Source organism: Acanthaster planci, linkage group LG02 (assembly GCF_054643075.1).
Source record: "Acanthaster planci isolate LZ-2023a linkage group LG02, COTS_SCS, whole genome shotgun sequence".
NCBI classification, from domain to species: Eukaryota; Metazoa; Echinodermata; class Asteroidea; order Valvatida; family Acanthasteridae; genus Acanthaster; species Acanthaster planci.
This window is the reverse complement of record NC_141778.1, coordinates 20,557,747-20,583,956: the sequence shown is the minus strand read 5'-3', so window position 1 is coordinate 20,583,956 and position 26,210 is coordinate 20,557,747. Positions and strand designations below refer to the sequence as shown.

The 26,210-nt window shown below is 41.3% G+C and overlaps 2 protein-coding genes and 1 long non-coding RNA gene across 7 annotated transcripts in view; 1 reads left to right on the top strand and 2 right to left on the bottom strand.

The window, feature by feature from the left end:
- The first annotated feature begins 1,704 nt into the window (after positions 1-1,704).
- On the top strand, positions 1,705-11,713 carry LOC110989804 (neurotrypsin-like). The gene is made up of 5 exons (XM_022254438.2): positions 1,705-1,931; positions 2,309-2,659; positions 8,265-8,392; positions 8,687-8,903; positions 9,649-11,713. The coding sequence occupies exons 1-5, from the start codon at positions 1,838-1,840 to the stop codon at positions 10,029-10,031; spliced, it is 1,173 nt and encodes a 390-aa protein (XP_022110130.2). The 5' UTR covers positions 1,705-1,837; the 3' UTR covers positions 10,032-11,713.
- LOC110989807 (uncharacterized) overlaps positions 3,984-26,210 on the bottom strand; it is a 30,179-nt gene continuing 7,952 nt past the window's right edge. The window contains exon 3 of the long non-coding RNA XR_002599691.2: positions 3,984-4,098. This is a non-coding gene — a long non-coding RNA (uncharacterized LOC110989807). The remainder of the gene's footprint in view (positions 4,099-26,210) is intronic.
- LOC110989803 (uncharacterized) lies at positions 13,384-26,197 on the bottom strand. 5 transcript variants are annotated; one of them, XM_022254436.2, is made up of 9 exons: positions 25,911-26,196; positions 25,435-25,502; positions 24,597-24,905; positions 23,819-24,001; positions 21,882-23,510; positions 17,660-21,074; positions 17,202-17,457; positions 15,325-16,884; positions 13,384-15,088 (listed from the first exon to the last, which is right to left on the bottom strand). In XM_022254436.2, the coding sequence occupies exons 3-6, from the start codon at positions 24,858-24,860 to the stop codon at positions 20,853-20,855; spliced, it is 2,298 nt and encodes a 765-aa protein (XP_022110128.2). In that variant the 5' UTR covers positions 24,861-24,905; positions 25,435-25,502; positions 25,911-26,196; the 3' UTR covers positions 13,384-15,088; positions 15,325-16,884; positions 17,202-17,457; positions 17,660-20,852. The 5 variants fall into 5 exon arrangements, with proteins under 5 accessions (XP_022110128.2, XP_086988942.1, XP_086988944.1 ...); XM_087132816.1 differs by having other exon boundaries at positions 13,384-15,085; XM_087132818.1 differs by having other exon boundaries at positions 17,349-17,457.

The window sequence follows — 26,210 nt, the reverse complement described above, 5'->3', positions numbered from 1 at the left end:
GCAACGCACTTACATTGCTGGTATTTGTTTACATTGTGCTCCCAAAATACGTTCACTGTTTTGCTCCTTTGTGTTCCCATCCCTTCGTCCCGCTGGTTGCATCTGCATTGTCTTGTCCGTCTAAATAGGCCGGATTAAGTACATAGATGATTTTTTTTATAATAGAGAAAAATAGCTTCATAGAATTTTATGGCTGGAATTCTTCAACTGTGTGTAAATTCCCTATGCCGAGGGGTGAATTTGCTCATAGTTTTGATTTTAGTCGGTCGCCGAGCAGATTACGAAATTATCATTGAATACGGTCTGGTGGTCTATGCGTTTATGTTCTTTTTTATTTAATTAATTTTTTCAATCCCCTGTTCCGCCAGTAGCGTTACTTGTTTATATATATATATTTTTGTTTAATTTTCTTTGGGGGGGTGGTTCAACGATCACGACATGCATAGTGACTAGGATTGTGTTGTAATTCATTATCAAAATTCGTTGGTATTCAGTTTTAAAATTCAAATAAAAAAGAACGATTATCCATTATTAACCTACATGATGCTTTCGGCGTTTTGACATGTTATAATGCATACACATGCAGTTCTCGTTAGCTTGGTTCGTACTAAGGATAAACACTGCACTGCAACTCTGCCAATGGTCGAAGCAAAGTGATCCACGTGACCAACAAGGCCTGCATCGGAAAATATTGTTTTCAAGATGTATTTTTTTTTTATTAAAATATTGTTGCTTTCGCGCAGTCCCAGCAGGCGATTGGCTGATTAAATATTTGTCAGTTGCTATTTGAATGTCTTAATAGGGGAATGAATACGTGATTGGTCGGTCTTAAATGTACGTTTGAGACCGGCTCAGGAGAATGGACGCGACTAATGCCCTGGGCAATTTTGACAAAACCCTCTTTCTACAAACTTTTGGAAGGAAATTATTGATAAAACCACTTTGGTCCAGGTTGAAGCTCTGAACAATCTGTCCAACAGATAAGAAACACCCCTCCCCCGAAAAAAAATCTCGCCCCACACAACTGCAGAAGCTCAAATCCAAGTGACTGTCGATGAAAACTCTCCATGACTTGCTTCTGGGAACACAGGTAGTATCCAATAAGTTCTTTTAAGGCCAAGTTAAAGCGATTAGTTTAATGTCCACTCTATTAGTATTACTCTTAAAACGGTCACACACGCGCGCACCCACAAGAAGGGGCGATGTCGCTTGTCAAGTCGGGCAACGGAGGCAAAGGATAGGATATGTAATGAGTTATCAAACACCTAACCACTGAAGTGTGGCTTTTAAAGTTTATTGAATTTAGATTTTAAAAAGGTTAATTAATACGTGTTTTACAGTTGATTCTTCTTCTCCTGTTTTTTTTTCTGATACTCTCATCTTTGTATCTTTCCGTACATCATTAGGCCTACCGAAACATCTAGAAGAACGTTTCTGAATAATTCGCGGCATTTCTCATCTTTTTCCTTTTTGTTGGTTGGTTTGGCTCCAGAAAAGAATATCAGTTTTTGAACTATGAACTTCGGCCAATTACCCATTTGCAGCGCCGTCCGTAATTTCTACATAATCTACGGCCTAATGGGGAATTCTTTTTGAATACACAATCACGCATCAAGCGCCGAGCTTTGCATTTGGAGTTTTTAATAATTAACATATTAATAAAAGACGTTGTTGTTGTGTAAATCATTTCTAGGTCGGTGCCAAGGTACAGAGATGGGTCGTGAAGGCTGACGTGATCAGTTCTGAATCCACATTTTCAGAGCGATTTACTACATCTCAATGTTCTCAATGCCCAGATGTCACTTTTGTATGTAAATTGAATTTCTTAAAATTATATATGGATTCCAGAGATATGGCGATATCCATTTCGCAATTGGTGCAGACAACTCTTCTCGCCACAGCCATCGTAACAGTTTATGCAGGCAACAAAGGTAGGGGCTGTATTTTGTTTGTGTGCTCTTTAAAACAGTATTGCCAGAAATAATTTTTCGTAACAGCTAGTACCATCACCTTGGCATTTTGTAATGACGAAATATTCTTTTCTCACATTAGAAATGGAATTCCTGATGTAGGCCAGTTGAGTCATGGTCATTCTTTATAAGTGACTGGATGACCATGACGAAAATGGATGTTGGGAATTTTATATGATTTCTTTAGTGATTCAACATTTAAGGAATAAGTGACAGATTTTGTTCACAGTTTAGGCCTAATGCAACTCGAATCTCTTACTCCTTATATTGGCAAATTACTTGTCTGATGCATAACCTAAGCATGTAGTTTATTTCTGCATTTCTTCTGTTTCGTGTAGACGGGGATGTCAAGTTCCTTCAGTATAACGACCGTCCATCTGACACTCCCTTTGAAGGTGTAGTGCAAGTGTACAGGGAGCTCGAGGGTAACTGGGGCGGTATATGCTCTAACGGTGCCAGCATAACGGACGCCACGGTGATCTGCAGGGGACTGGGGTACAAGCTGGCTACGAGGGTCACGAATGCCGCCAAAGATTTCCCCGATCATGAGAACAAAGAAGTGACTCTATCTGAAGTTTCCTGTTCTGGATCTGAGATGCACTTGGGTCACTGTAGTTTGACTTGGAACAACGGGGAGGCATCTTGTTCCGACAACGACGTCCTTGCTGTTGCTTGCAGCCCCATTACTGGTAGGAGCATGCTTCCATCCAAAGTTAATGTTTTGCCATAAAGCTGATGGCACATCTTAACAGAATAAATGTTCTACTTGTTTACACCTAAGGACAAGTACGTTTTCTTTGTCAACCTTACTGAAAATTAGATTTATTCAATCTACATGTTAACAAGCCGGGAGTTGAAAAAAGGCACGACTTGGTGCTTCCAAAAGTGAAAGCAATTAAGTCATATCTCAAACACTGCAAGCTTCCACACTCTAACAGGTTCCACTAAATGTTACCGATACGGCGCGAAAAATTTATACACTCCATTCTTCAAAATTCTGGAATTGTTGTCTATTAATTTATCTCATATCAAACCGTAAGGCTGGCCTCGACTTTGAAAAGTTATAGTTCCATGTACCATCGAACTGTAACAATGGCATCTTTTTCAATGATGTCCCTGTCACAGTTTGTAAGTGGATTTATAGACCTTTCTTTTTCTTCCATGCGCCGATCACCATTGTTATATGGGTGGCCAACATTTGCAGAAGGTTTATCTTTAATGGGCAACCACTTTTGACTTAAAACGCACCTTCTGTAGTATTTTAATTCAGCATCACAGTTTGTCTTTTCATTGCTGCGTGAGGTTCTCTGAACACTTTGTGGATGACTTTTGTTTGTGTATACATTCAGCCATAATTTCCAATAATGTATAGGCACTTATGGCCATATAATTCCCAATTTGGACAAGGATGGTACTTACCTCGTTCCATGTTTTGCACTCCGACCACCCCTTGAAGCTATAGAACAGTACTCACTGGTCATTTAAAGTTCGGAGAATGGCGCCCTATTCAACATTGAACAAAACTCTTCTATTATGTGCGCCCCTCACTCAAGTGCTGGATCGTCCGAAGCTTGAGGAGCAGTGATGACGGTAGAGGTGACCTGTGACCCAGTTTCTTGTTTCTTGCAGTTTCTTGCCTGCCGAAATACACACATAAAAATAAAGAAGGGGAGACTGAGTCTCTCCTCCACTGTTTGATATAATTCCAATTACAGTTCACTTAAGTACTCTACATAATAATGGAATTATATTACGCCAATTCCGGAGAGACTCACCTTGTATACTTCCAAGCATGGCTGTCAAGGCGCTGACGCCAGAACTGCTTGACCAAACTCTGATCCTCTGTTGCGGGAGTTGGCAATTGGTAGTCACGGGTGACTAGTCTGCCGTTTTCATGATGACTTGAGCTGTCACCTCAGAATTTGACATGTTAGGAAGTGATTGCATCCCTGATTCAGTAGGCCTTGAAACATGAAGTATCAAGGCCCACCTCTTTGAGAACAGATTTCAACCCTCTGGCGTCAGTGGATGACATTACCGGATGGTGGGTTTTGGAGTATGACAAGAGGTGCTGGGTCATACCACAGTTTCCATTCTCTCTAAGATGAGAAGTCATGTGAAGGTATTCCTGCAGAGTGCATACAGAGAAGAGGTTTCTGTTAGCTTTAACAAGGGCAATTTTTATTTCGTGGAAGGGTTTGTTAGCTGAAACAGGTTCCTCAGAAGGTTTCACCGACCAGAATACATAATTTCCATTGGAATACCTCGACGTATGATTGATGTCAATTGTTGTGACAGACGAACAGTGACAAGCTATACCGAGTGCGATAAACATGGTTACTTTGTGATTTAATGAGAGATAACCGACGACTGTCAGCTAGAGGCTTAAAATAATTCAACATAGTTGTCATATTCCGTGTTAAATTATACCGCGGCGTAGAGGACGCAAATTTACAATATACCCTTGAAGAAATGTTTAACTAAATTACGTTGCCCTAGTCGTGCTCCGTCTGCAAAGACGTGTGCTGGGGAAATTGCCGATTTGTATACATTGAGAGTTATGTTCATGTAGAGTAATCCTGAATCTAACAAATCCCGAATTTAACAAGAACGATAAACATACCACTAGAGGGGACTTAACAGGATCAGCTTGCCTCGGAAGACACCAGCTTTGCGCGTCGAATCCAAGATGAGTCATGTTGTCTCTTGGACAGATCCCTCCCGGATGACATGCCTGTGAAGGACACAGACTGCGAAATTCCCACTGAACAGAGGTATTCCCTGACAGCTTCCGTGCTGCTAAGAACATTTGATCTGCAAGTGGGTGGATTAGTGTTCTGCTGTGGGATAATCGAAGATCTCTTCTCTAGGGTAGAATGATGAGATTTTGAACTGCTATCTCCAGAACTTGGGGTGCCAGATCTGTGTGCGCCAAACAGGGGCAATAAGCACAGTCCTTTCCTGCTCCTCACTGATATTGTTCAAACACTTGGACAGAAGCGAAAAGAGAGGTAAATCATAACCTTTAACCCCCTCCAGTTCAGAAGTAGAGCGTCGACTCTTCGTGCCATGGGGTCTGGCTGCCATGACACGAAAGTTAGCAATTGAATATTGAGTTACTGAGTTGCAAACAGGTCCATGTCCAGGGAAACTCTAATCTGCTCAGAATTATGTGAAATATCAGAGTGATAAGTTGCCATCCCGCCCAGTAATTAAATTCACTGGAAATATTTTCTGCGGTGACATTCATGCATGCCCGGTAAGCTTTCTTACTGGATGATTCTGATTGTAATGTGATACAGTGTCAGGAGGTCTGGTCACCGATTGGACACTTTATACTGGGTCCCAGTAAGCAAGATACCACGGTTGTGTTTTCCACACTGGAGCTACGAGAAGAACTGTGGCCCTGTCTGACTATATCTTTTGGAGACATCTTGTGTAAGGAGAGCAAATGGAGAGACAGGCAAGAAGCCAGGTTTGCCCAGTTAATTGTTGAGGTAGCTACTACCAAGTCTGAGGGTCAGGAGGCAACGATACATACTGCGGAAGCTGACTGTTAAGACCTGATACAAACAGGTCAACGGACGGCCGAATGCCAGGACTCTTGAACGATTATTGCAAACATCTCAGAATGCTAGCGTCATTCCATTTGTCGTTGAACAATCTGCGGACATGTTTTGTATCGCAGTAGAGATATTCTTCTGTCAGAATTATTTTTCTGGCCAAGCACCAGATCTACAAATCTACTGACAGAAAGTTCTTGAAAAATTTTAAAGTTACTTTACAGTTGACATAAGACAGAAATCCTTGTTTTCTGCTTGTAGCCTGACTCATATGCTGTGTTGATAACCGAAAAGCATGAAAAATTGACAGCAACTCCAGAAGATCGATGTGAAGGGCTTGATCCTCGCGCGACCAGCGACCACAGCATTGAGTCTCTTCCAAACAGGCTCTCCAACCCTGGAGCGAAGCATCAGTTTAAGTGGTAATGTTGGGCACTGGATCCAGAGAGTCTGGCTGTTCCACAGCCTGGTTCAGCGTACCCATTCAAGTTTGACTCAGGACGCATGTGGCAGGGTTACCCAAGTCTCGTATAAATTGTGTCTGCGACAGTCCATGTTTTTGTCCTGTTGAAGGTTGCAATAGAACGGTGGTGCCGTAAATACTGCTCGAATAACTAATGAGAGATGGCTGATCAGTTCGGCCAGGTCTTGCACTTCTGAAACTTGAGATTTAATATTTACTGCCATTGCTTTATCACTCTGTTGACTTTATCCATTACCGAGGATTAAGTCATTGTTTCGGAGTTGATGAGGAAGACCAGCTGTGTTATCATTTTGACAGAGCGAACTGTGACTTGCCTTGATTTAGCGGGAATCCCAGCTCTTGGAGGAGAACTGCCGTTGTGTTCAAATTCCTTTGCATTCCTCCAATGATTTCCACAGTATTTCCAAATTCCTATACCTGATGAAGACGAGCTGCAGGTAGCTTCAGAACTTTCATGAATGTTCTTAGAGCTCTCGAAAACATGAGTAGAAGCCAAGCAAACTGATGTATCTGGTTTTGCCGAATAAAACGTAGGTACTTGCGGTGATCCCTGTAAAATTTGCACCATGAAGTATGCATCTGTGAGGTCTACTAAACTCAGAAAATCTCCTTGATGCACTAGGTCCTTGACAAGCTTTATTCCCTCCATTTTGAAGTGCTGATACAACGTGAACTTGTTCTGAGAACGCAAGCTCGGATAGGTCGGAGTTCTTTCGACTCCTTGGGGAATAAAAAACAGGAAAGAAATAAACTTTGGTGTCACAGCCTTTTTCTGTTACAACTTCTGAACTTTTATTTGAAGATGTGCTGCATGTCATGAAGAAACTAAACGAGTGTGCTGTACCCTTTCCGGCAATTGAAAAGGGGGGGGGGGTAAAGAAATTCTATTTTGTTGCCTTGAACCGACTGAAGAGCCCACAACATAAGAAGACCTGTCGGGGATAGTCAATCTACTTTTAATCTCCATAGAGGGTGCTTTCTTCAATTAATCAAGACGCCGGTCGAGCAGATACGAGGCTTCGACCGGCGGATCCAAGTAAAATAAGTGCATAGTAACATACACGATCCTCATCAATCATCTTGTCAACTAACTCTGGGCATGAGAAGAGCATCGAACAGATGAACAAGGGGATTCGAAAATTCGGACTGGTTTTCTTGTAGGTATTCACACTCATATCACCGGATGCGATAGAGACAACTGGTTATAGCTGCATAGTCGCTGGGCCTATTTTCGATGGCTGCTGTTATAAAGGAAACCATGCACTGGTGATTACAGGAGAAGCCGACCGCATACGGCTGCACACGGCTGAATACGGCTGTAGGTGCAAGTGCATTGCTATGTTGGAATAGGCCAATCGTCCTCTTGTGTCGGGATCCATCACAGGGCAATGCCCCTGATGGGCGCCAGCGTTTGCCGGCAAGGTATTTCCTGAGGAATCTGGCGGAGCTGGGTCAACGTAAGGCGAGGATAACCCACAGAGGAGGATGGCTGCGCCGATTCTGGCATGAATGTACCGCGAGGAGATGCCGAAACTTTTACCTCCATCATTTGCGTGTTGTTTTTTGGGGGGAGGGGGGCTGCAGCTGGGTGTGCTGAGCTCCTACCTGCGGCAAAGTAGCAGCTTTTTTCTTGAAAATCAGTCGACCCAAGGCAAGGTCAAAACCGATAAAGACACATCTGCAACGCTGGAAGTGGAATTGCTATCGAAAGCGGTGGTTGGATTTTCTGTTTCGTCCTCTGGTGCCATCATCGCACCGACGACATCATGTTTCATCATGTCGTTTCTTGCTCGAAGACATGACGAAAACATGTACACAACAGACAGTGCGGTTGAGAGTGAGCCGCTTCAGACCATTCCACATAAAACAATACACGCTTCAGTTTGGGAATTACCGGTATTTAATAGGTTGAGTATTGGGCATGTTTGCGTGTTTTTTTTTTAATTTATTTCACTGAGGAACATTCCATTTATTCAGAGTGATTCAGGTCATATTACGTAGGGCAATAATACAGAGCAAATCTTGACAACTGTGTCGTATAAACAGGTCTGTTGGTTGCAATCCTGGTCCAGATGGACACAACTACTGTTCGCCCTCAGATCATATCACTACGAGCAGTCACGTAACTTCTTTAATTGCACAGTTCATGCGTTCTGGTTGACGATCGCAGCATTAAAGATGTGCATACTCAGACATACGGGTCATTCAATCGGCGGCTGTAGTAATACGGTAAAATTTATATTACAGATTATGCTGTCCGCCTGAAGGGCGGTGCCAGTTGGTATGAGGGGCGTGTGGAGGTGTACCACGAGGGCTCGGGCCACAGTTACTGGGGGACCGTGTGCAACGATTTCTGGGGGACAAAGGATGCCAAAGTAAGAGATGGATTCGTAGGCTTTCAAGACACATATAAATAGCCACCCAGTCATTGGAGTTTTACCCTATAATTACCCCTTTTGCCAAATTAGTAGCAGTTGTTCTAGAATCCATAGTTCGGAAAAAAACATGGCAGTGTTGTTCACAAGCCTGAAGTAACCTTGGACAAAAATAAAGTACATCGTCACAAAGAAATGCTCAGAGTTTCAGGAAGGGAGGAAAAGGCAGTTTGGAGTCCTCTTATAAGTCAATTTAGCACACGTATCATCTAATCTGTATCTTTTTCTCACAAGGTCGTTTGTCGACAGTTGAAGTATGGAGATCCTGATAAGGCCCGGGTGGAAGACGGTGACAACTATAAGTCTGGGTCAGCCGGTATGCCGGTTCTCTTGGATAACGTGCACTGTGATGGAACGGAGTCCGACCTTTCCAAATGTAGAGCTAACGATTGGCACGACGAAAACTGCTTCTTTAACACTGAGCTTGCGGCTGTTTTTTGTGAACCTGCAGGTACGCTCAGGTTTACATGCATAATCTGATCGTTTTGCAAACGATGGGTTGGACTGGTCGCAAGCGACTGCTTTGTCAAATATGTCTGACTGCTCTATTTCATACGCAGACAGGTTTGCTGTCAGACCAATGCACGCATATACAATTACACAAAGGTCTAGTTCTATAATAAATCCATTATGTGAGAGATTAATGTACTTTTGGCACTGTTTAATAACCAAACCAACTGTCATGAAAGTGCGTTCATTACAAAGCGGTATGCCAACCTTTACGGATATGAAAGAAATTGTTGTCTGAAGGAACCTTACTTTTAAGGAATGTTGGTACAGTTATTTCTGCTATATTTGGAGCCTAAGATCCCATAAAATTAACCACTATACGAGAAATCAAATTGTCTTTTGAAAGTTAGTTTCATTTACAAAGGATATTAAAGGAAATAAAATGCTAACGTGGAAATTCAATTTTTGTGATAAACCAAAGGTAAATAAAATAAATTATTTTAAGGATTATCTGGAGATGCAGAAAGCACAAACAAGGACTTAACACAGGTCAGTAGTTTCACAATGGAATATTCCACTGTTATCAACTCTATATGCTACATAGTCGTTACTTCTCAGGTGCTACTTTGATTGAATCCACAACAAATAGGTACACGAAGTAAACTAATCCTGTATTAAATTTCTCTGTTGATGCAAGAGGATTAATTCTGTAATTGATGTTCTTAAACGGTTTTGTTGTTTGATAGGTAAGACAGGACGACCAACCACCGGTGCAATCGTAGGTATTGTGATAGCCTGTCTAGTCGTCGCGTGCTTTGCACTTGTCCTCTGCTGCCTGTGCTACAGACAGTATGAGACCAAGAAGAAGGGCAGCAGACGCCCGGCTCCTGGGCCCAGCCACACTGCCAACGTCGCCTACATCAGCAACGGAGGGTTGAGCACCGGTGGCGTTGCATTCATCAACCCCGGACAACAGCAGCCTGTCCAGTATATCATCCCTGGGGCTGCCCCGGCCTATACCCCGTCGATGCCTTTAGCTCCACCTCCTTATTCCCCAGCGGAAGCAACAGGAGGCGATGGTGGGTCGATACACGACAGTGCCAATCCTCCGCCAACCGACGACGACTGAACCACAATCATCAAAATGCTGTTCACATGCAGTCGCATTTTCTTTAAAACGGTCTGTGGGATGAATTTTTCTAAACGTTATTGTGTGACTTAATTGCTTCTTTTCAGTGTCTTATTTGTGTTTATGCTGTGATGTCAGTCACGGACATCGTTCTCTTTTCAGCTCGAACTGTAGGACTACGCCCAAAATTTGATCATTGAAAATATACCTGAGAAAAAGTTGGCCAACTCCATGTGCTTACACAACAATGGACCACCAAACCATTGAATCTTGTGCACAAATCAATACGACTTTTGGTCCTGGATATGGAAATACTCATTAGCATAAATAAAAAGTCCCTCATTTCCTTTAAAATAACCTTGTTACTGAAAACAAGGTTTATTTTCGGGAATGTTCAGTTGTTGTGAGCCCAATATGCAGGGATAAACTAGTTGTGATAGCTATGTGCGCTTTATAAATATCCACTATTATTATTATCATCCGTGTAAGCAAGTTTGTAAGAATTGCCGTAAGCAATGAACATTTTTTTCCATCCATACTCCGTCAATCTACAATGTATTTGTTCGTTTACGTTATTACATGTATAAAGTTTACAGTAAAATGATCTTTATTATTGTAAGCATTCAAATGTCAATTGTGCAAAGCTTTAAGGAACCGCAACGTGCATCTCACCTTTTCTCTGATCCATACTACATCAATGTATTTTTGTTAACCTAAATATAAAATGTTAAGTAAAGTAGGTCTTTTTGTTTTAAAGTTCGACCAGTTGTGGAAATATTTTTAGCAATAGCAATATGTGATTTAAAATAGCCGTTTTACTGATCCATACTTTACCAGTTTATGTCTTTACACAGATGTAATATTTGTTTATAAAGACTGCTTAACAACGAACCGAATTCTAAAAATGCACGCGTTATATTTAAAAACATGGCTTTTAAACACAATACGTTAATTTTGATTTTTGTTTACACTCTAATAAAATCGTTTAAGTCAACTCGTCTAGTAATCTGACAGCAGCTGTTTTGGACACGGGTAAAAATGTATGAAAGCTTTCACATTCATGTGCGGGTTACCTTCATTATTATAACCATACAACTGTACCTTTGTGATTTGAGAGTGTGACTGCGAGCCATAGTTTATATTTTCCATTTAAATGGCCAATATTTGTTGTAATTGTTGTGTTGCCAATTTGTCTTACTAATATGACTTCACCTGGCAGTTTTGTAACTTTCTGCCATAATGCCGGTGTTAGCCAAACGAAATAATCATCTAGCACTGTCTCATTTTACACTCGCTTATATAATTACAAGTCATACCACGGAAAATACAAACCCATGAGTATCTGTAAATGACGCTGTTCATTGCAAAGGTGCATTTGTTCATTTAAAACACGAAAACACGTCTTCTTTTACTCAAGGATACAAATGTAGCCGCTGGGATCCATGCATGAAAAGACACTTTTCTTGCGGTAGCAGACCGGATAAGCGACTGCTACGCTAATAGTAAGCCTTCCCTAATCCAAACTGGCTCTTCGAACATATTATTTCGTCCCATTGCCGGGCTTGGGCGTAGAATTAGATTTCGAATTACTAACACTCAACACTAGCATATTAGAAATGATAATTTGGACTTTTTTTCGTAAAATATGGAATCAAATAAACTTTGCTTGACAGGTCACTGGCCACAGCCTATTTTGTACGATTTAATTGGACCGGTTAAAGCCAAACTTGTGACGTAGGACTTGTAAGCACATTCGAATGTTTGCTCTCATGATTGTTTTTTTTTTCAAGTACGATTGAATCGTCTGGACTTGCCCTCTTTGCTCCCTCCGTTATCCCCAACTTCCTTAGTCATGGTGGTTCTAAGAAAATTTAGACGTCGTGTGAGTGCCGTCCAAAACCGGTGGATCCTCAACAATTTCGATTTTCTTCTTATATACAAAACAATGTCACAGGGTCAGTTGTGTCATTGTATTCCTCCAAACCAACCATTTACCATTATTTAATCAATACAAATCTTGCCCTTGCAAACATTAAATATAAAGAATGGCAAATACTTTTTTCTCAATGTACCAACCGGTCATCAATTAAAAGCTGTATGCTCGTGGCATTACAAAGGCTACAGTGAATATCGCCAGCTTATTCTGCTGAACTCCAGAACGCTACTGGCGGTGACTTTTCACCGTGATCACCTTTTACAAGTGAAGATTGGCTGCTCTAAATTGGGAGTCAGAGCACGTGTAATAAGTAACTTTCATACCAAATTCGGGATAAGAATATTTACATCACACATATCCTGTACAGAATTTGGCACAATGTCTTCACCAAACCTCAAAGTTGTTTGAGATTGGTGCTACTGACTAGAGGCTATCACATCCTCATAGGCAGGTGGTGGGTCATCCTCAACTGGAAACGGTGCTACAACTGCGGAGAAATCCGGCGGAGGGTCATACACAGAACGTGGTAGATACCCAGGCAACTCAACAGGTGTCTGGTAGGTATCCAGTGAGTCCGATTCACTCCTGGAAATCGTTGGTAGGTGGCCCTGTGCTGCCCATTCCGAGGCAGCCAAGTTACATGTGTCTCCCTGTGGGCCCTCCTGAATGTTTCTGGCGTTTGCTTTCACTCTTGACGCGAAGCAGCAGTATCTGCAGCACATTACAATGATGGTGATCGTCACAAAGCCAAACACTGGAAGGAAATACTCGTATACGGCCGTAGTCATGACGACATTGCGGTGCTTGAACACTACCTGAGGAAAGTAACGACACGAGTTCACAGAAAGTAACGACAATAATTCACAGAGGCACAATTTCCACTCATACATTTTTTGTGTGGTTGTACACGTATAACAATAAAAGGCTAATATCGGTAGAAAATGACAAGTTACATAAAGCATTCTCCTGCTGTAATATAGTGCAAAACACAGCCAAAGGTAGCCTTCAGTAACTTCCATATAGAACTTATTTTCGTTAACATGAAACAGACCGTTAAAATTTACTGCTTTTTATAATTCATAATCACCACACGTTAGAAATGTCTTCTGATATTTAAGATGGAAAGATTATAATTCTTTTTTTTTTACCTCAACAAGGTTAAATCATTTCCGTTGTGTTTACGCTCGGTTCTTCTTCAAAACTCGGCCACCAGTAGATCGAATCATTCAAGAAGACTTACAAAAATATAACTAAGACAGGCCTGGTCGAACAGCATAACTTTGCGAAGTTCACTGTAAATTCCTTTGCCATGCAGGCAACCTCAAACGGTGCGTACACAATTGCAAGCACTGGAAATTCTTCCAAATCTGTTTCAGCCTTGTACCATGTACAAAAATGATGACTGAACTTTGATCATGAGTTGCCAGTTTTTATTTCGTCACCTGCAGGTTCGAATGCTCTGATGTATTTACTATCTGTTTGGACAAATAAGGTTGCAGTACTTTGACCTAGAAAGCTTTTGACTGGTTCTCTGCCCTGTTTTGTAAGAGCATTGTGCAACAGGTCTAGCTTATCTTTTCAGGACTAGCTGTAGAAGATACGGATACTTTATTTACACGTGAAACAAATGATTGTGAAACTCAACGCCAACAATTTCTGACAGTGTACCAATTTAAGTTTCCCGAAGACGAATATTAAAACTACGTGGTTTCTTCTTCTCTGAGACGACAGAGCACAGATTACTTTCCTTACTTCCAGTACCTGCATGCTGTCTGTCGTAGACGACCACGTTGGCGAATAAAACAATTCCCGTGCTGCTATACACAAGCTGGTTCAGAACATGCTAAATTCAATTCTAATCGGAAAACACCCACTACTGCTGAAGGAAAAAAATGTATGGAAATAAGACATCGTAGGTGTCGACGTTAGCATGTATTATGACGCAAGATGTTACCTACGGCTGTCAATCGCAAAGCGTCCATTGACATGTATGGTTCATCTGAGAAAGATTTATAACCATCCTGTTCGATCAATGCTCCATCTGGTGACAGATACCCAAACGATAACATAATACTTTCACAATGCTGTAAACATGAACATTTTAAGGAAAAAAAATTGACAAGTACCGTGCTGAACACTATTAAACTTAACAAAATTGAATGGCCTGAATTTTTAAACTTTATTTAATACACATTTTATACATGCTTTTTCATACCCAGCATCCCTATTTCTACAATTGGTAGGGTAAACGTCGTACTCGAAAGGCACTTTCACGTAACAGTAACACAGCTCGGCCTATAATATTGATATTTTTCCCACAACAAAATGTAAGGAGAACAGTATGCCCAGTTCCCTTAAGAGGACTACAGTAAGCGAAAATCCTTTTACCGGCTCTGCAAAAATTGGAAGTTATATACTGCGTAACTGCAAATAAAAAAGTACATAAATGACATAAGATACAAGATGTAACAGAAACCTCATTTTCTTGAAAACTATAGGGTTAGCTTCATTCTACATGTAGGCCGATATATGCTTCACAGCAACCATCATACGAAAAGAATGATTGCCCTTCAACAAAATATGCACGGTTAAAACAATGCACAGATAAGCGCATCACGTATACAACGTACGAGGACTTACGAATAGAAAGCATGAATGGGCTTTTATCAAATTTTGCGACAGGTGGATGTGACAAAGAATACTTCATTGACACTATTGACTTGCAGAAATCGCATCCTCATATGAAGGTGGTGGATCATCTTGAATTGGGAAAGGCGCAACAGTTCCCGAGAAATCAGGCGGATGGTCATCAACAAAACTCGGTAGATACCGATGAGATTCAGCAGGCAGCCAGTAGAGATCGGGTGTGTCTGGTTCCAGCCTGGTGGAAATCCTTGATATCTGCCTCTGTGCTGTTATATCCGTGGTAGCTAAACTGCATGTTTCTTCCCGTGAGTTAGCTACGATACCTATGTCAGTATCTTTCGCTGTAAAGTACGACCAACAGCGGCAGCAGATGATTATTAAGATGCCCAGGAAGAATATCCCGAAGGCAGACATTCCAATAATAGATCCGGTTGAAAAGTCAAACATGACACTGTTACAGATGACCAACGTTCTACTGAAAATAAAGAAATGTTCGATAAAGGAATCATCTCCTCTTAGGCTAGAAATCTGTACCATACTATTCAAATCTGTACCGGTATAAATAATTCTCAATCTTTAATGTAACCGTCATCACACATTTCAGTCAAACTCCGGCACCGGCAGCTACGCGTTTAAGACCTTAGTTGGCGAATCCAGAATTATAATTTCTTTTCTTGCCTTGAAGGGAGCAGAGACTATGAAATTTCTTACCTTCAAAAAATTAAATCATCAACATTGTCGCTTGCACCCACGTCCAATGTCAATATGGCCAGTGCGATAGATGTATCAAATATCTCTAAGCAAGGGAAAACATCATACATATACATGTACATTAGACGTTAACATGGTGAAGAAAACTTCCTACTTCCTGGTCAGTTCGTTGCATTTGCCAACTTTGCATACGATGGAATTTGTCTGCAATACTAAACGAGCGCATTAGTCACTGAGCTGAACTGTGACCAGACCTTTTGCTATTTTTTCCCGCTTGATTTGCCTTTGTGAAAGAGCTTTGGGGCTGCGTCCTGGTGGAGTACACTGCAGGCACAGGCGCCGCGATGCCTCTTACTCGTTTATCATGGTACTAAACAAGTTTCGACAACAAAGCTGGAGCACAATTCCGTGACCTTTGACTGGCTTCCTTTCCTTTTATATTGCATGTACACACATCTCATGCCTAACAGTACATTAATCAGAGTCAACTCCAAAAAGCCTATGAAAATTTATCCCATCCCTTCCATCTTCCTAAACTGACAAATTTAGAATTATTCATTAAATGCGTGGGGAAAAACACACAACTCTCCTGGATCAACGAGTAAATCTTTATGACAAACGGCAATGGAGAGCATTGACAAAATTGATGCAACAAAACTACGACAAAATCCTGGACAACACAGTACCTGCCAGTAACATATCCATGCAATGTTCTGTATAATTGGCTGACAGGTGCAATTTGATTGCATTTCTGAATTTATAAACTGGAGACAACACTTTCTACATTAAAAATCTACTTAGGATATTACTCTACTTTGAAGAGACGTGTTTGATCTTGTCTTGTCTACAAAAGGGTGTTATTCTGGGAACCATATACCTATGGAAACATTTAATAAAAAAATGTGGTAACTTTTGTAAAGCGTCACCGACTTCCTAGGCCTATAGGGCATCCAAATCACATCACGCGCGAAAAACACCATATGTGTATGCTTTTCCTTTCTTCAATCATACGTATTTTTGTTTCTTACAAATTAACTTCCTACAAATACATGACTCATTCTAAGTGCGAAAGTAACAAAGGAGAAAACGGTCAGCAAACTTTAAACAACGTGTTCGTCATTTTCAGTGTTTTCCCTGTGTTTTCCCAAATATCGACCACTCTCTACAACGTTTTGGTGGTTATCGCTGCTTATCGATAACAATCACATCTTCATAGGCAGGTGGTGGATCGTCTTGAGATGTAAAAGGTGGAATTACTTCAGAGAAATCTGGTGGAGGGTCGTAGACAGGAGGCGGTCGATAGGTGTTGAGTGTGTCTAATCCGTATCTTCTAGAAATCGTTGGTATCTGTGTGTGTTCTGGTTCTGACGATCCCGTGGCAGCTAAGATATCTCCCCGTGGGCTCGCCTGATTGATTCTGGCATTAGCTGTCGTTCTAGATGGGCAGCAGCAATACTTGCAGCACAAGATGGCGATTGCAGCTTTAACCACAAGGGCAAGCACAGGGATTAAGTAATCATACACGGTCGCAGTCATGGCACTGCCATACGTGAACACTTCCTAGAAAATGGAAGGTAAAAAAGAAGTTCAAAACAAAGCAGTTTCTGTTAAGGTGGCTCTGTCATGAAGTTGTATAAAACTCATAAAAATCGGGCCACAACCAGTAGAAATTAATTCAAAGTACAAATCCATCTATCAACCACAAAACATTCCAATGTTTCCAACTGAATCCAACTTCAGTTACCTAATATTAATATGAATGCATGCTTTTTAAAAACTGACAGGTTTACATTAGATAATGGATCCAAATTATTACAATTCCTCTTTTACAGTTTCAGATTAATGACAAGCAAAACTTCACACTTCTTACTGCCTACCCCGTGCAACAAATCATGAACATTTCACTTGGGCCATTCCAGTGTTTCTTGAACAGGTCCAGCCCATCGGAGAAGACTTATCAGAACTGTCAATTAAGGCCGGCCTGTCTCATAAGCTAAACTTCCTTGTGTAAAGATGGCACATACACTGCAGTGGAAATTCTTCCTCGACCCCGTAGGCCCACGAAAATTCCCTACACTACACACGCAGAAGGGTAGAAACCAGGTATCCTCGTGATACTGTTGTGGTTGAACACTGGAAAGAAAAGCAAGGAGAGAAAATTATTTCTTTTCAGGTAAAATTTGTGCACCTTACTCAGTATACCCAAATTCAAGATAATAAAATAAACACAAATAATACGCAAACAACTTCTAGTGTTTCGAAACTCCCGGGTTTAGAAATAGAATCATTTCCTTGATTGTTCCACAGAGAAAGAAGAGATCTAGACACTCCTTACCTTTAAACACTAACTTTTGGTTCACCAGAATGCACGTTCAATGTTATGTGAACAAAAAGTCCCCGTGTAGATCATCCAAAGAGAACACTGGGAAGGTAGGCCATGATTGCTGGTCGTTAACTCTGCAGGGAATGTGAGTCAACTTCCTTGTGCTAACCGCACACGTACTGTACATGTACAACGTACTTTCCTTTGAATAGCAGACCACCGACATTAGATTTTTGTGTTCAACGCCTACGCAATAACATTGTTTACGTACACAACAACTGAAATTTCTCCTGAAGTTCGACGTTACCGACTGCTATGCTGATGAGAAGTCGGTTGAGAGGTCGTTTTTCTGGATGGCAGGGTATTTACTTGTGCCAACGTATACATGTACATGTTGAGGCATAAAGTTTTGTGCAACGACCATGGAGCTCTAATTCAATATAACTGGGGTAACGACACAGGATGTCCGTAGCCAATGCCGTGGTTCTCTCTCTCTCTCTTTACTGAGGGTCCGTCAGTCGGAGAAAAAGTATGTAAAATATCAATATAGCTCTCCCCTGGCATTCTTGAGATTTGGTCAATCATTGTTTTCGTGGTGGGAAAATAGAGACGGTCTGTGGCATAAAAAAGTGTTTCTCCCCAGTCGGGCTCCAAACAGGGTCGGTGGTGTACCGGTACAAATTTTGGTTCCCTCGGTCGGTGCCAAAAATTAGGGTCAGTCGGAAATGAGAGCCTGCTACGAACGTCCTTATGCACCGAGGAGTAAAGGTTACTGGACCAAGAGTTGTCAATGCCCGTTTATTGGGCATCCCCGTACCAATGCGCACATCCAACAGTATGACGTAAATTGATTTGGGAAGAAACCTGAAGGTGCATAATTTCCAATTCGGGCGTTTCACAATAGTGCGCCTCCAAGAATTTGCAACGCGTTGGCCAATCACAGTGCGCGTTTGGAAAGGGTCGACCGACATCCGTGACGACGTCCTGTTAATACTCGGCGCGAAGCTTAACGGGAATTGAAGGCATGTTCGCATAAATTCGTAAACTTTGATGTGTGAATTCGGTGCGAATGTTTCAAATATTCACATTTGCGCTCGCAAAGAGTGGTGACCATTTCTAATGGCGCACAAATACATCAGAAAAAGGGGGTGAGAAATAAGTGTCGACTGCAAATGGATATCCAATATTTTGGAATAGATATTATTGATTTTAAATATCTCACGCGCAAGAGGTAAAAACAGATATCGAATGCCCACTTCAGAGTCCCGTACAGGATTACACATACGTCATAATTTTGTGTTATAAACTGTACTCACAAACATTATCGCTTGTATCGGTGTCGGGTCAAAACAACTATGTAAACACGTCCTGGTATTTGACTGCTGAATCGCGGAAAACCACAAAAAATAGTCTACAGAATTGTATTTGGTTTAAAAAGGAATTTTTCCCAAGTACATGCAATGTTTTACACATCTTCAATAAGATCGTAATAAAAAACCGAGAGACTGGCACCGAAATATTGTCTCTGTTCGTTTCATGTCATAAATTTAGGTTTGGAGTCAAAATTCGAAGAAAAAACATACACAATTTAGAGAAGTACTAGCTCTTAATAGGCAACATGTTATCTCAAAAATACATGTACACATTAAAGTACAATACCTTTCATAAATTACAAAGTGACCAAAAGAACAAAATGTTAATAAAATAACTACACCACGACACCAACCTCTGCAGTTGCACCAAGTGGCATTTCCATGGACAATCATTCTACTATTAAAATACATGTCAAAAGGGAAATCCCTTACTTTCCAACAAATGTCAACAACAAACTGAAAGACTTTTAGTAGCATTCCCAAATATGAAGTCTTTCTAAATACACAAATTTACAAAAGTATTCAAGCGAAAAGCATTCTCTTCCTTGGGAAAATCCTAGCAAAGCCACAACTGCCTTTGCATGGTAGGTTCAACTGTAATAATTTGTCAATTCACCGACGACAAAACACTGCAGGTGCCAAGTTGTGAGAGCAGATGAGCTACTTAGTCTACTCTGCACTGAGGGAATACAGCAGGAGTATCTGTCTTAATGACGATTAGTACCTCAAATCCAATCATTTGATTGAACATGGAAAGACTAAAAGATTTGAATTTTCAATAACGCTTCCTCGGAACCACACTAGCACCTTACTGACAAAGGAATTTAGGCAAGAGTGACGTTGGGGGGTATCCAATTCCCTCCTCCCAGGCACAATATTGGATCAGATCTGGACCCTGGTGTCATCCCCAAAAGTTGCACTAATAAAAAAGAACATGAAAGGAAAGGTTAGAGGCCAGAACTTAAACTGCAAAGTCAATTTATTTTCCCAGCAGAACTGTCAGAAACAAGGCAGGCTGGAACTGAATAATTTACACTTGGTATGGAACTGTGATGTACTCACTATACGCGCACAATCTGACAATGCCTTGATTCCTGATGTTTTGCACTGTTGACTTCAAAGTTGCATCAAAGAAAGGCTCTGGTGTCTTCCTTTTCTCCAATCTCCCTCTCTAAGACCAATCTTTCATCTCTTTGCATCCAAACTGAAGGCTGTCATACCCTGCTCTCTTTTAAAGGGACCACACCACGAGGAGGAATGAACCTACAGGTATGACCCTGCCTCCTTGTCCAAATATAGAACATACTCTCCCCAATCCACCACTGGTTTATGCCCCTGGTTGATTACTTTTTCAATGTAATCTAAACGGGGCAAAATAAACATGTCCAAATTTCTTCATGTACTGAAGGGAAACAGCAATGGAAAGTAACCAGCATGAAGATGGATCATATTAAACCTTCAAATAAACTCCAAGAATCAATTGAAGAGTTTATTTCTAAACTGCCATAAGCACCATTAATATTGTGATATATTTCAGAATCCCACTCTCCTCCAGTTGCCTACAGTCGGTTTCTACAGCTGTAAAACAGTCACACACAACTTTAATGGGTTTAAATAGTGAAAAGAAGTTTAGGGACACATGATATACTGCTAAAGCTCTTAAATCTTTCATAAATGTGGAAAAATTGCATGATTTTCAAATGGATATATCTAATTTTGAAAACAAACCCTTCAAATCTTGACATGACATGTTTGGAACCAAGTTCTAGTTTGGTAACTCTTCCTCGGGTTAACTGCTCTACAGCAAGATGACGACAACGCATGGAACTGACTCATGACAGTAGGTCGCACACACAGAGTTTGGTGGGCACCTCTGGGTCCTTGCATTTTTCATACTGAGAGTAACTTGTCATGCGTTCAAAGCTTAGCAGCTGGTTGAGTGTAGAGAAGTCGGTCTTCTCGGACTGGACGACAACAAATACTACTTCCTCTGAATTGCCAGAGTTCCTTCCAGGTTCAAAATGCAGGTCCATCTTCATGAGTGTAACACCAGTCTAGGTGATAAAAACCCCAAAGACACATTACTTTACTTCATCTACTACATGCAACCGCTTCATCGTGCCAACTGAAGGAACGGAATAACCATTAAGGACAAATAAATTGTCTTCAGAGTAAATTACATTTCTCAAAACACTACTTAAAATGATGAGGAACAACTAAAATCGTAATTTTTTTCCCTCTCAGGTTGAGGAACAATGCAATAAACGTTCTTAAATGTATGTTCATAGTTATAAATCAGTCATGCCATTTGCTACCAATAACCATTTGTACAGTCTACAAATACCGACTGAAAAATGGCGGGGTATTGTGCAGTACAACTATTTTCAGCTTTTGGTAAAATCTGTGTTCAGTAGAAGAGATAAACATAATTGAACAATCTGTGTTCAACTGAATCAACTGTAAAGGTAAGCAGAAATTAACAAAAAAGATTTTATTCCACTGGCTACATATGGTAACATGAAGTTTAAAGACCCTTGGGAGTATTCCACACATGCAACGAAAGCAGGCCTGTAGTGTTTTTTTTGGCAAGCACGAGGACGATTTAATGTTGTGATGTCCCATACTTTACCAAGGAAAAGTCGATGGGACTTGCTCAAAATTAAGTTGATTGGGGGACATAGACTTCCATGGGGAATTTTAATGCACATACATGTACAAATTTATCTGACATTTCAGAATATTGTTCCGACTTGTCAGGAGTTTGTTACATTTGGTTGTGAAATGCAATACTATAAAATTATGCTACATGTTGGTGTTGCGTGAAGTGGACATCCTTAACTCAAACTCATATTAATTCCTACCTTTGGATGACTTTCTTTAACATTCCCAAACCACTTCAACTCCAGCTGCTTGCAAGCTCTGTAGTCCTTCCTATCACCACCTGCTTTGGCATTGTCTAGTATGACTTCATTCATCTCACGCACAATGGCTTCAGCTATACGGGCCCGGCCACTGTCATTAGCCACTGCTTTCTCATAATCACGGCATATGCAAACATTGGGATTGATTCTGGGAACTGAATCACATGTTCTGTTTGGTGACACAGGAGCTAGGAGCCCGTGCGGTGAGATGGCGTATGCTTGATGCTCAGGTGCAACAGTCACGGGACTGCCAAAAAATAGTGACCGGAGTGTGTAGTGCAAGTCCAAGATGCTCACTAGGCGATCTTGGTTGACTGACAGCGCCCTCAGTTTAGCAGGTCCCAATTGTTTGGCAACATTTTTAGACATGAGGATGAGAAACACCGGGTGAAACATTTCAATTCTTGCCTCAATGGTTTTTCCCATGAAAGCTCCATAGGCATTGCCGTGGTCTGCTAAGAGCACAGTGACCATATTATCTTGAGTTGATAAGTACTCTAAGTACTCTGCAAGGTCATCATCCAGTGTTTGCACCCGTCTCCCGGTGTCTTCGTGGGCCACATTGGCAATGGTAAAGTGAAAAAATGGCTGCTGCGCTCCATTAAGTTGTGACTGCACCATCTTTAAGAATTCAAATGTATAATGATGGTGATGCCTTTGGTTGTAACACACCACAGGAGGCCCATGGAAGGTATCTCGGATGCCGTTGGCCTTAAGGATTTCACAGCTAGCCAAGGAAAAGTTCAGTCCATCTATTCCAGATTGCCTCAGTACATCTTTAAGCTTCTTCCAGCGGACATCCTGGTTTTCACCAGGGGAGTGAACGACCATGTTCTTTGCAATACCCCACTCCCACGTCCAGCACAGATCCTCGGTCCACATGGTCCGGTAACCAGCCTCCTTCATACTCTTCAGTAAGATCCCCATTTGCACAGCCTTTGGAGGCATATCTTGAACCCCAAAAGGATTTTTGGGATTGTACAACTCTCCAGCAAACAGTGCCTGCAGATTCTCGTACGTTCGACCCTTCAAAGATTGCATCAGATGAAAATTAAACACGGATGCATTGCCAACTTTTCTAATCCGATTTAGTTTGTGTACACTCTTTGGTAGTGAGCGGAAAAAATGGCTGTGAGAGATTGAATCAAGTAAGTATATGTTGAAGCTAATCTTTGTCTGATTTACTAGAGTTTTATCCTTGGGTTTGGAGAATTGCCTTGGTAGAATGAGTAGCTGCTTTGGCAGCGAGTCCTGGAGGTCAAAGTCATATTGAAGATCCACATAATCTCTATAGTTGCGATCTTCAACTGACCATTTTCCTTCCCTTTCGTCGTCTGTGTTTACCTCATTTTCATCTTTCTTGGCAGGAAGACATCTGATGAAGCAGAAGTCATGGTGATTCCTGGAAGTGACACTTATCAACTGTTTAATTTGGTCCTGAAGATCGTGGGCTTGGCCATACTCTTTCCACTGAAGGATTCCAAGATCTGGATCAATAGTGCCAAGTGAAAACCCTGCTTGGCAAATTTTGGAGTCACAGTGCACTTCCTGATGCCACCTGTCCTTTGCCTATTGTAACAAGGAGAACACCTTATCAATATATGAATTGTCACTCTTCTGGATATTTATCAGCACTTAGTTCCATCAAAGATGAATCCTTGTCATATTTCAATGGGCAGTAAGACATTTGCAAAAGTTTGGGTAAAGGTCATGAATAAATCGGCATGATCATCGCAGAGTTTACAAAATTTGTACATGCAGCTTTGCGCCCTGCTAATCAATTTTTTATAAGGGTGATAGACCAAGATTTGAGGAGCTTCGGCAAACTGTCACAGAGGTATCAGGATTAATTAATGTGCCTTCAGATTCACACTCACCTTTATTTGGCAAATGTTGAATGGACCCTCTCCTTCACATTTATCTGGTGGCTTTGACAAAAAGAGATCATGGGCAAGCTGGCAAGAGTTGGGAAGGGGCTTTATCCGCCGGCAGTGGACGTTATCAGGAGGGTGTTCTGAGGGGTCTAGACGAGGCACTTCACACTTCTGGAAATGTCCCCCCTGACATAAACCAAATTAAAGATCACTGAATAAATCTTTAAGAATAGAACTGGAAATTTTGGGAAATTGATCAGTTAAAAGGAAACAGTTGATCATGAATATTCCTTAATATCTACGATCAATGTTGAATCTTGCGGGTATTAATGGACTTAAGCAGTGGTTGGGATGGGGAAGGGGCAGGCCAAGAAGTACAAGCGAACATGTGAATAAGTGCTTCGAAGTCAATCAGTCTTGTCAAAACCTTCCTGGCACCACTTGTTCAAACACATCAACAATTTTACAATGTAAAAACCAACAAAAAAACTACTGCAGCCCATGCATTATTAAAAGAAACAAGTTTCCTTCAGTGTTGTAGACAAGACCAAGTGACCCCACAAGACATTACAAGATTAACTCAAGATATCCTGTCTAAATTCAAGTTATGAGGTATTCAGACGCATTACAACAAAAGCATCCCTATATCACTGTTCAGCCTGTAACTGGTCTTGCGTCTGTTCTTGTGATAGTCTCAACTACAATGCTGGCTTCCTTGGAGAGGGAAGCAAAACTTTGTTACTGAAACTGATTAATTGAAAACAGCCGATTGACAAATCACCTCTTTAAATAATCGGTAAGCCCTCTGTCCCATGAGAACATCATCAGAATCAGCCAATAGGCCACCGTTTGTTTCCAAAGCTCCATTTTGAATGCCCTGCAGGAGCAGGTGGCAGGCAAGCAGAACCAGCAGAACCACTGCCATCTTCAGCAGAAACACACTGCTGAGGCAGGATCGCCTGCAGCGATAGCTGCGCGGCATGGTCAGGGGCTGTGACTGGTCAACTGTGGCACTGATCTGGTTTGGGTGGTAGAATTTAGCCATCCGTCAGTTGGGAACGGGTGAAGCACACAGTTCCCATACCGAAAGCTACCAGTGTAAATGTACAAGGAAAAATATCAATTGTCAGAAAATATTGTTCATTACTCATTTGTTAAGTAAGATCCAATTTCAGTGTTACACCATGTACACCATGTGTAAATTACTGGACTTACAGTCTGACCTGAGAGAGGTCATCATACATGACTTGACTCAAGTCCGACTTAATTGCTTTGTTATATTCAATTCGTACACATAATAGGCAGCACTGATTGCGCTTCAATGGCCTTAGATTATAAAGAGCGCCCTCATTTGGATACCATTCCTCAATCTGATGTCAACATGTGATGTTCTCAATGTCAGTGCAGTAAGGCTGAACTCATATTAAAGAATGCTGATGAGAGGGGGCAGCACATATCACGGGCCAAAAAGTCTGTACTTTAAGGAACACGAACCAAGTAATGATCACTGTCACTGCAGGATCTCAACTTGAATCAAGTCTATAAACAAGGCACACAGCACAGTAGGCCTAACTACTTTTTACCAGAAGTTCTTCAATACAGTGAACCAAAGAACATACCTGCAAATAATGAAAAGTCAGGGGTCGGAATATCCATTTTATGAGCACGGCCTACAGCAAACAATCAGCTGCAAACAAGCATGACAAGATGCCATTTACATGTACATATCAACACATCTATGTGTAACAACTGCCATTTTGACAAAGCAAATATATGTAGTGCCCTCTTTTACTTTCCTAGAGGAACACCCTCTTTTGCCACAACTTATTACTTTAACTGAGCCTTTTCGTGGAAATCAGAAGTTCAGAACTGTCCCCTACCGGTATTGACAAACATTGTCAATGTTTGTTAGGCACATGTTTTTAACCTGTTAAAATTGATGTTTGTGACGGACTTGTTCCCTGTAGTGTAGGCCTAGCGTTAGCAGGGTTGGCTTTCAAGTTTTACATACACATAAGGGTATGTGATGCATGACTGAAAGTTGTATCACAACACAAGAATCGTACGAACTAGACCTGCTGCTGAGGAATCTCACCATCTGCATGATGATCTGATGACGTTAACCGCAATGCCTCACATCGTCAGAGCAGTGAGTACTTTTTCCTTTGTCCACACCATACTGGTGTAAACATCACCTCACTGTGCACGTAAAGTTGACGTTTAAAGAATGAAACGTGGGTAAATTCATTTCATTGGGGGAAAAGGAAGCTCGGCACTAGTGATGATCAGGTACATGTACTAGCACGACTAAGTGGAGAAGACCATATCAGCTCAGTATAACATCACCGTCAGATGGTACGCGTGAAGAGCGCCCTCAATGGAGATACTGCAGTTT

Excerpts from the sequence above, each read along its gene's own strand:
- LOC110989804 (XM_022254438.2), top strand. The coding sequence starts at position 1,838 with ATGGATTCCAGAGATATGGCGATATCCATTTCGCAATTGGTGCAGACA. Across the intron at positions 2,660-8,264 it reads TGCTTGCAGCCCCATTACTG|ATTATGCTGTCCGCCTGAAG; the intron begins GTAGGAGCATGC and ends TTTATATTACAG. Across the intron at positions 8,393-8,686 it reads GGGGGACAAAGGATGCCAAA|GTCGTTTGTCGACAGTTGAA; the intron begins GTAAGAGATGGA and ends TTTTCTCACAAG.
- LOC110989803 (XM_087132817.1), bottom strand. The coding sequence starts at position 24,860 with ATGGCTAAATTCTACCACCCAAACCAGATCAGTGCCACAGTTGACCAG. Across the intron at positions 24,002-24,596 it reads CTTACCGATTATTTAAAGAG|GGGGGACATTTCCAGAAGTG; the intron begins GTGATTTGTCAA and ends GGTTTATGTCAG. Across the intron at positions 23,511-23,818 it reads TCAACATTTGCCAAATAAAG|GCAAAGGACAGGTGGCATCA; the intron begins GTGAGTGTGAAT and ends TTGTTACAATAG.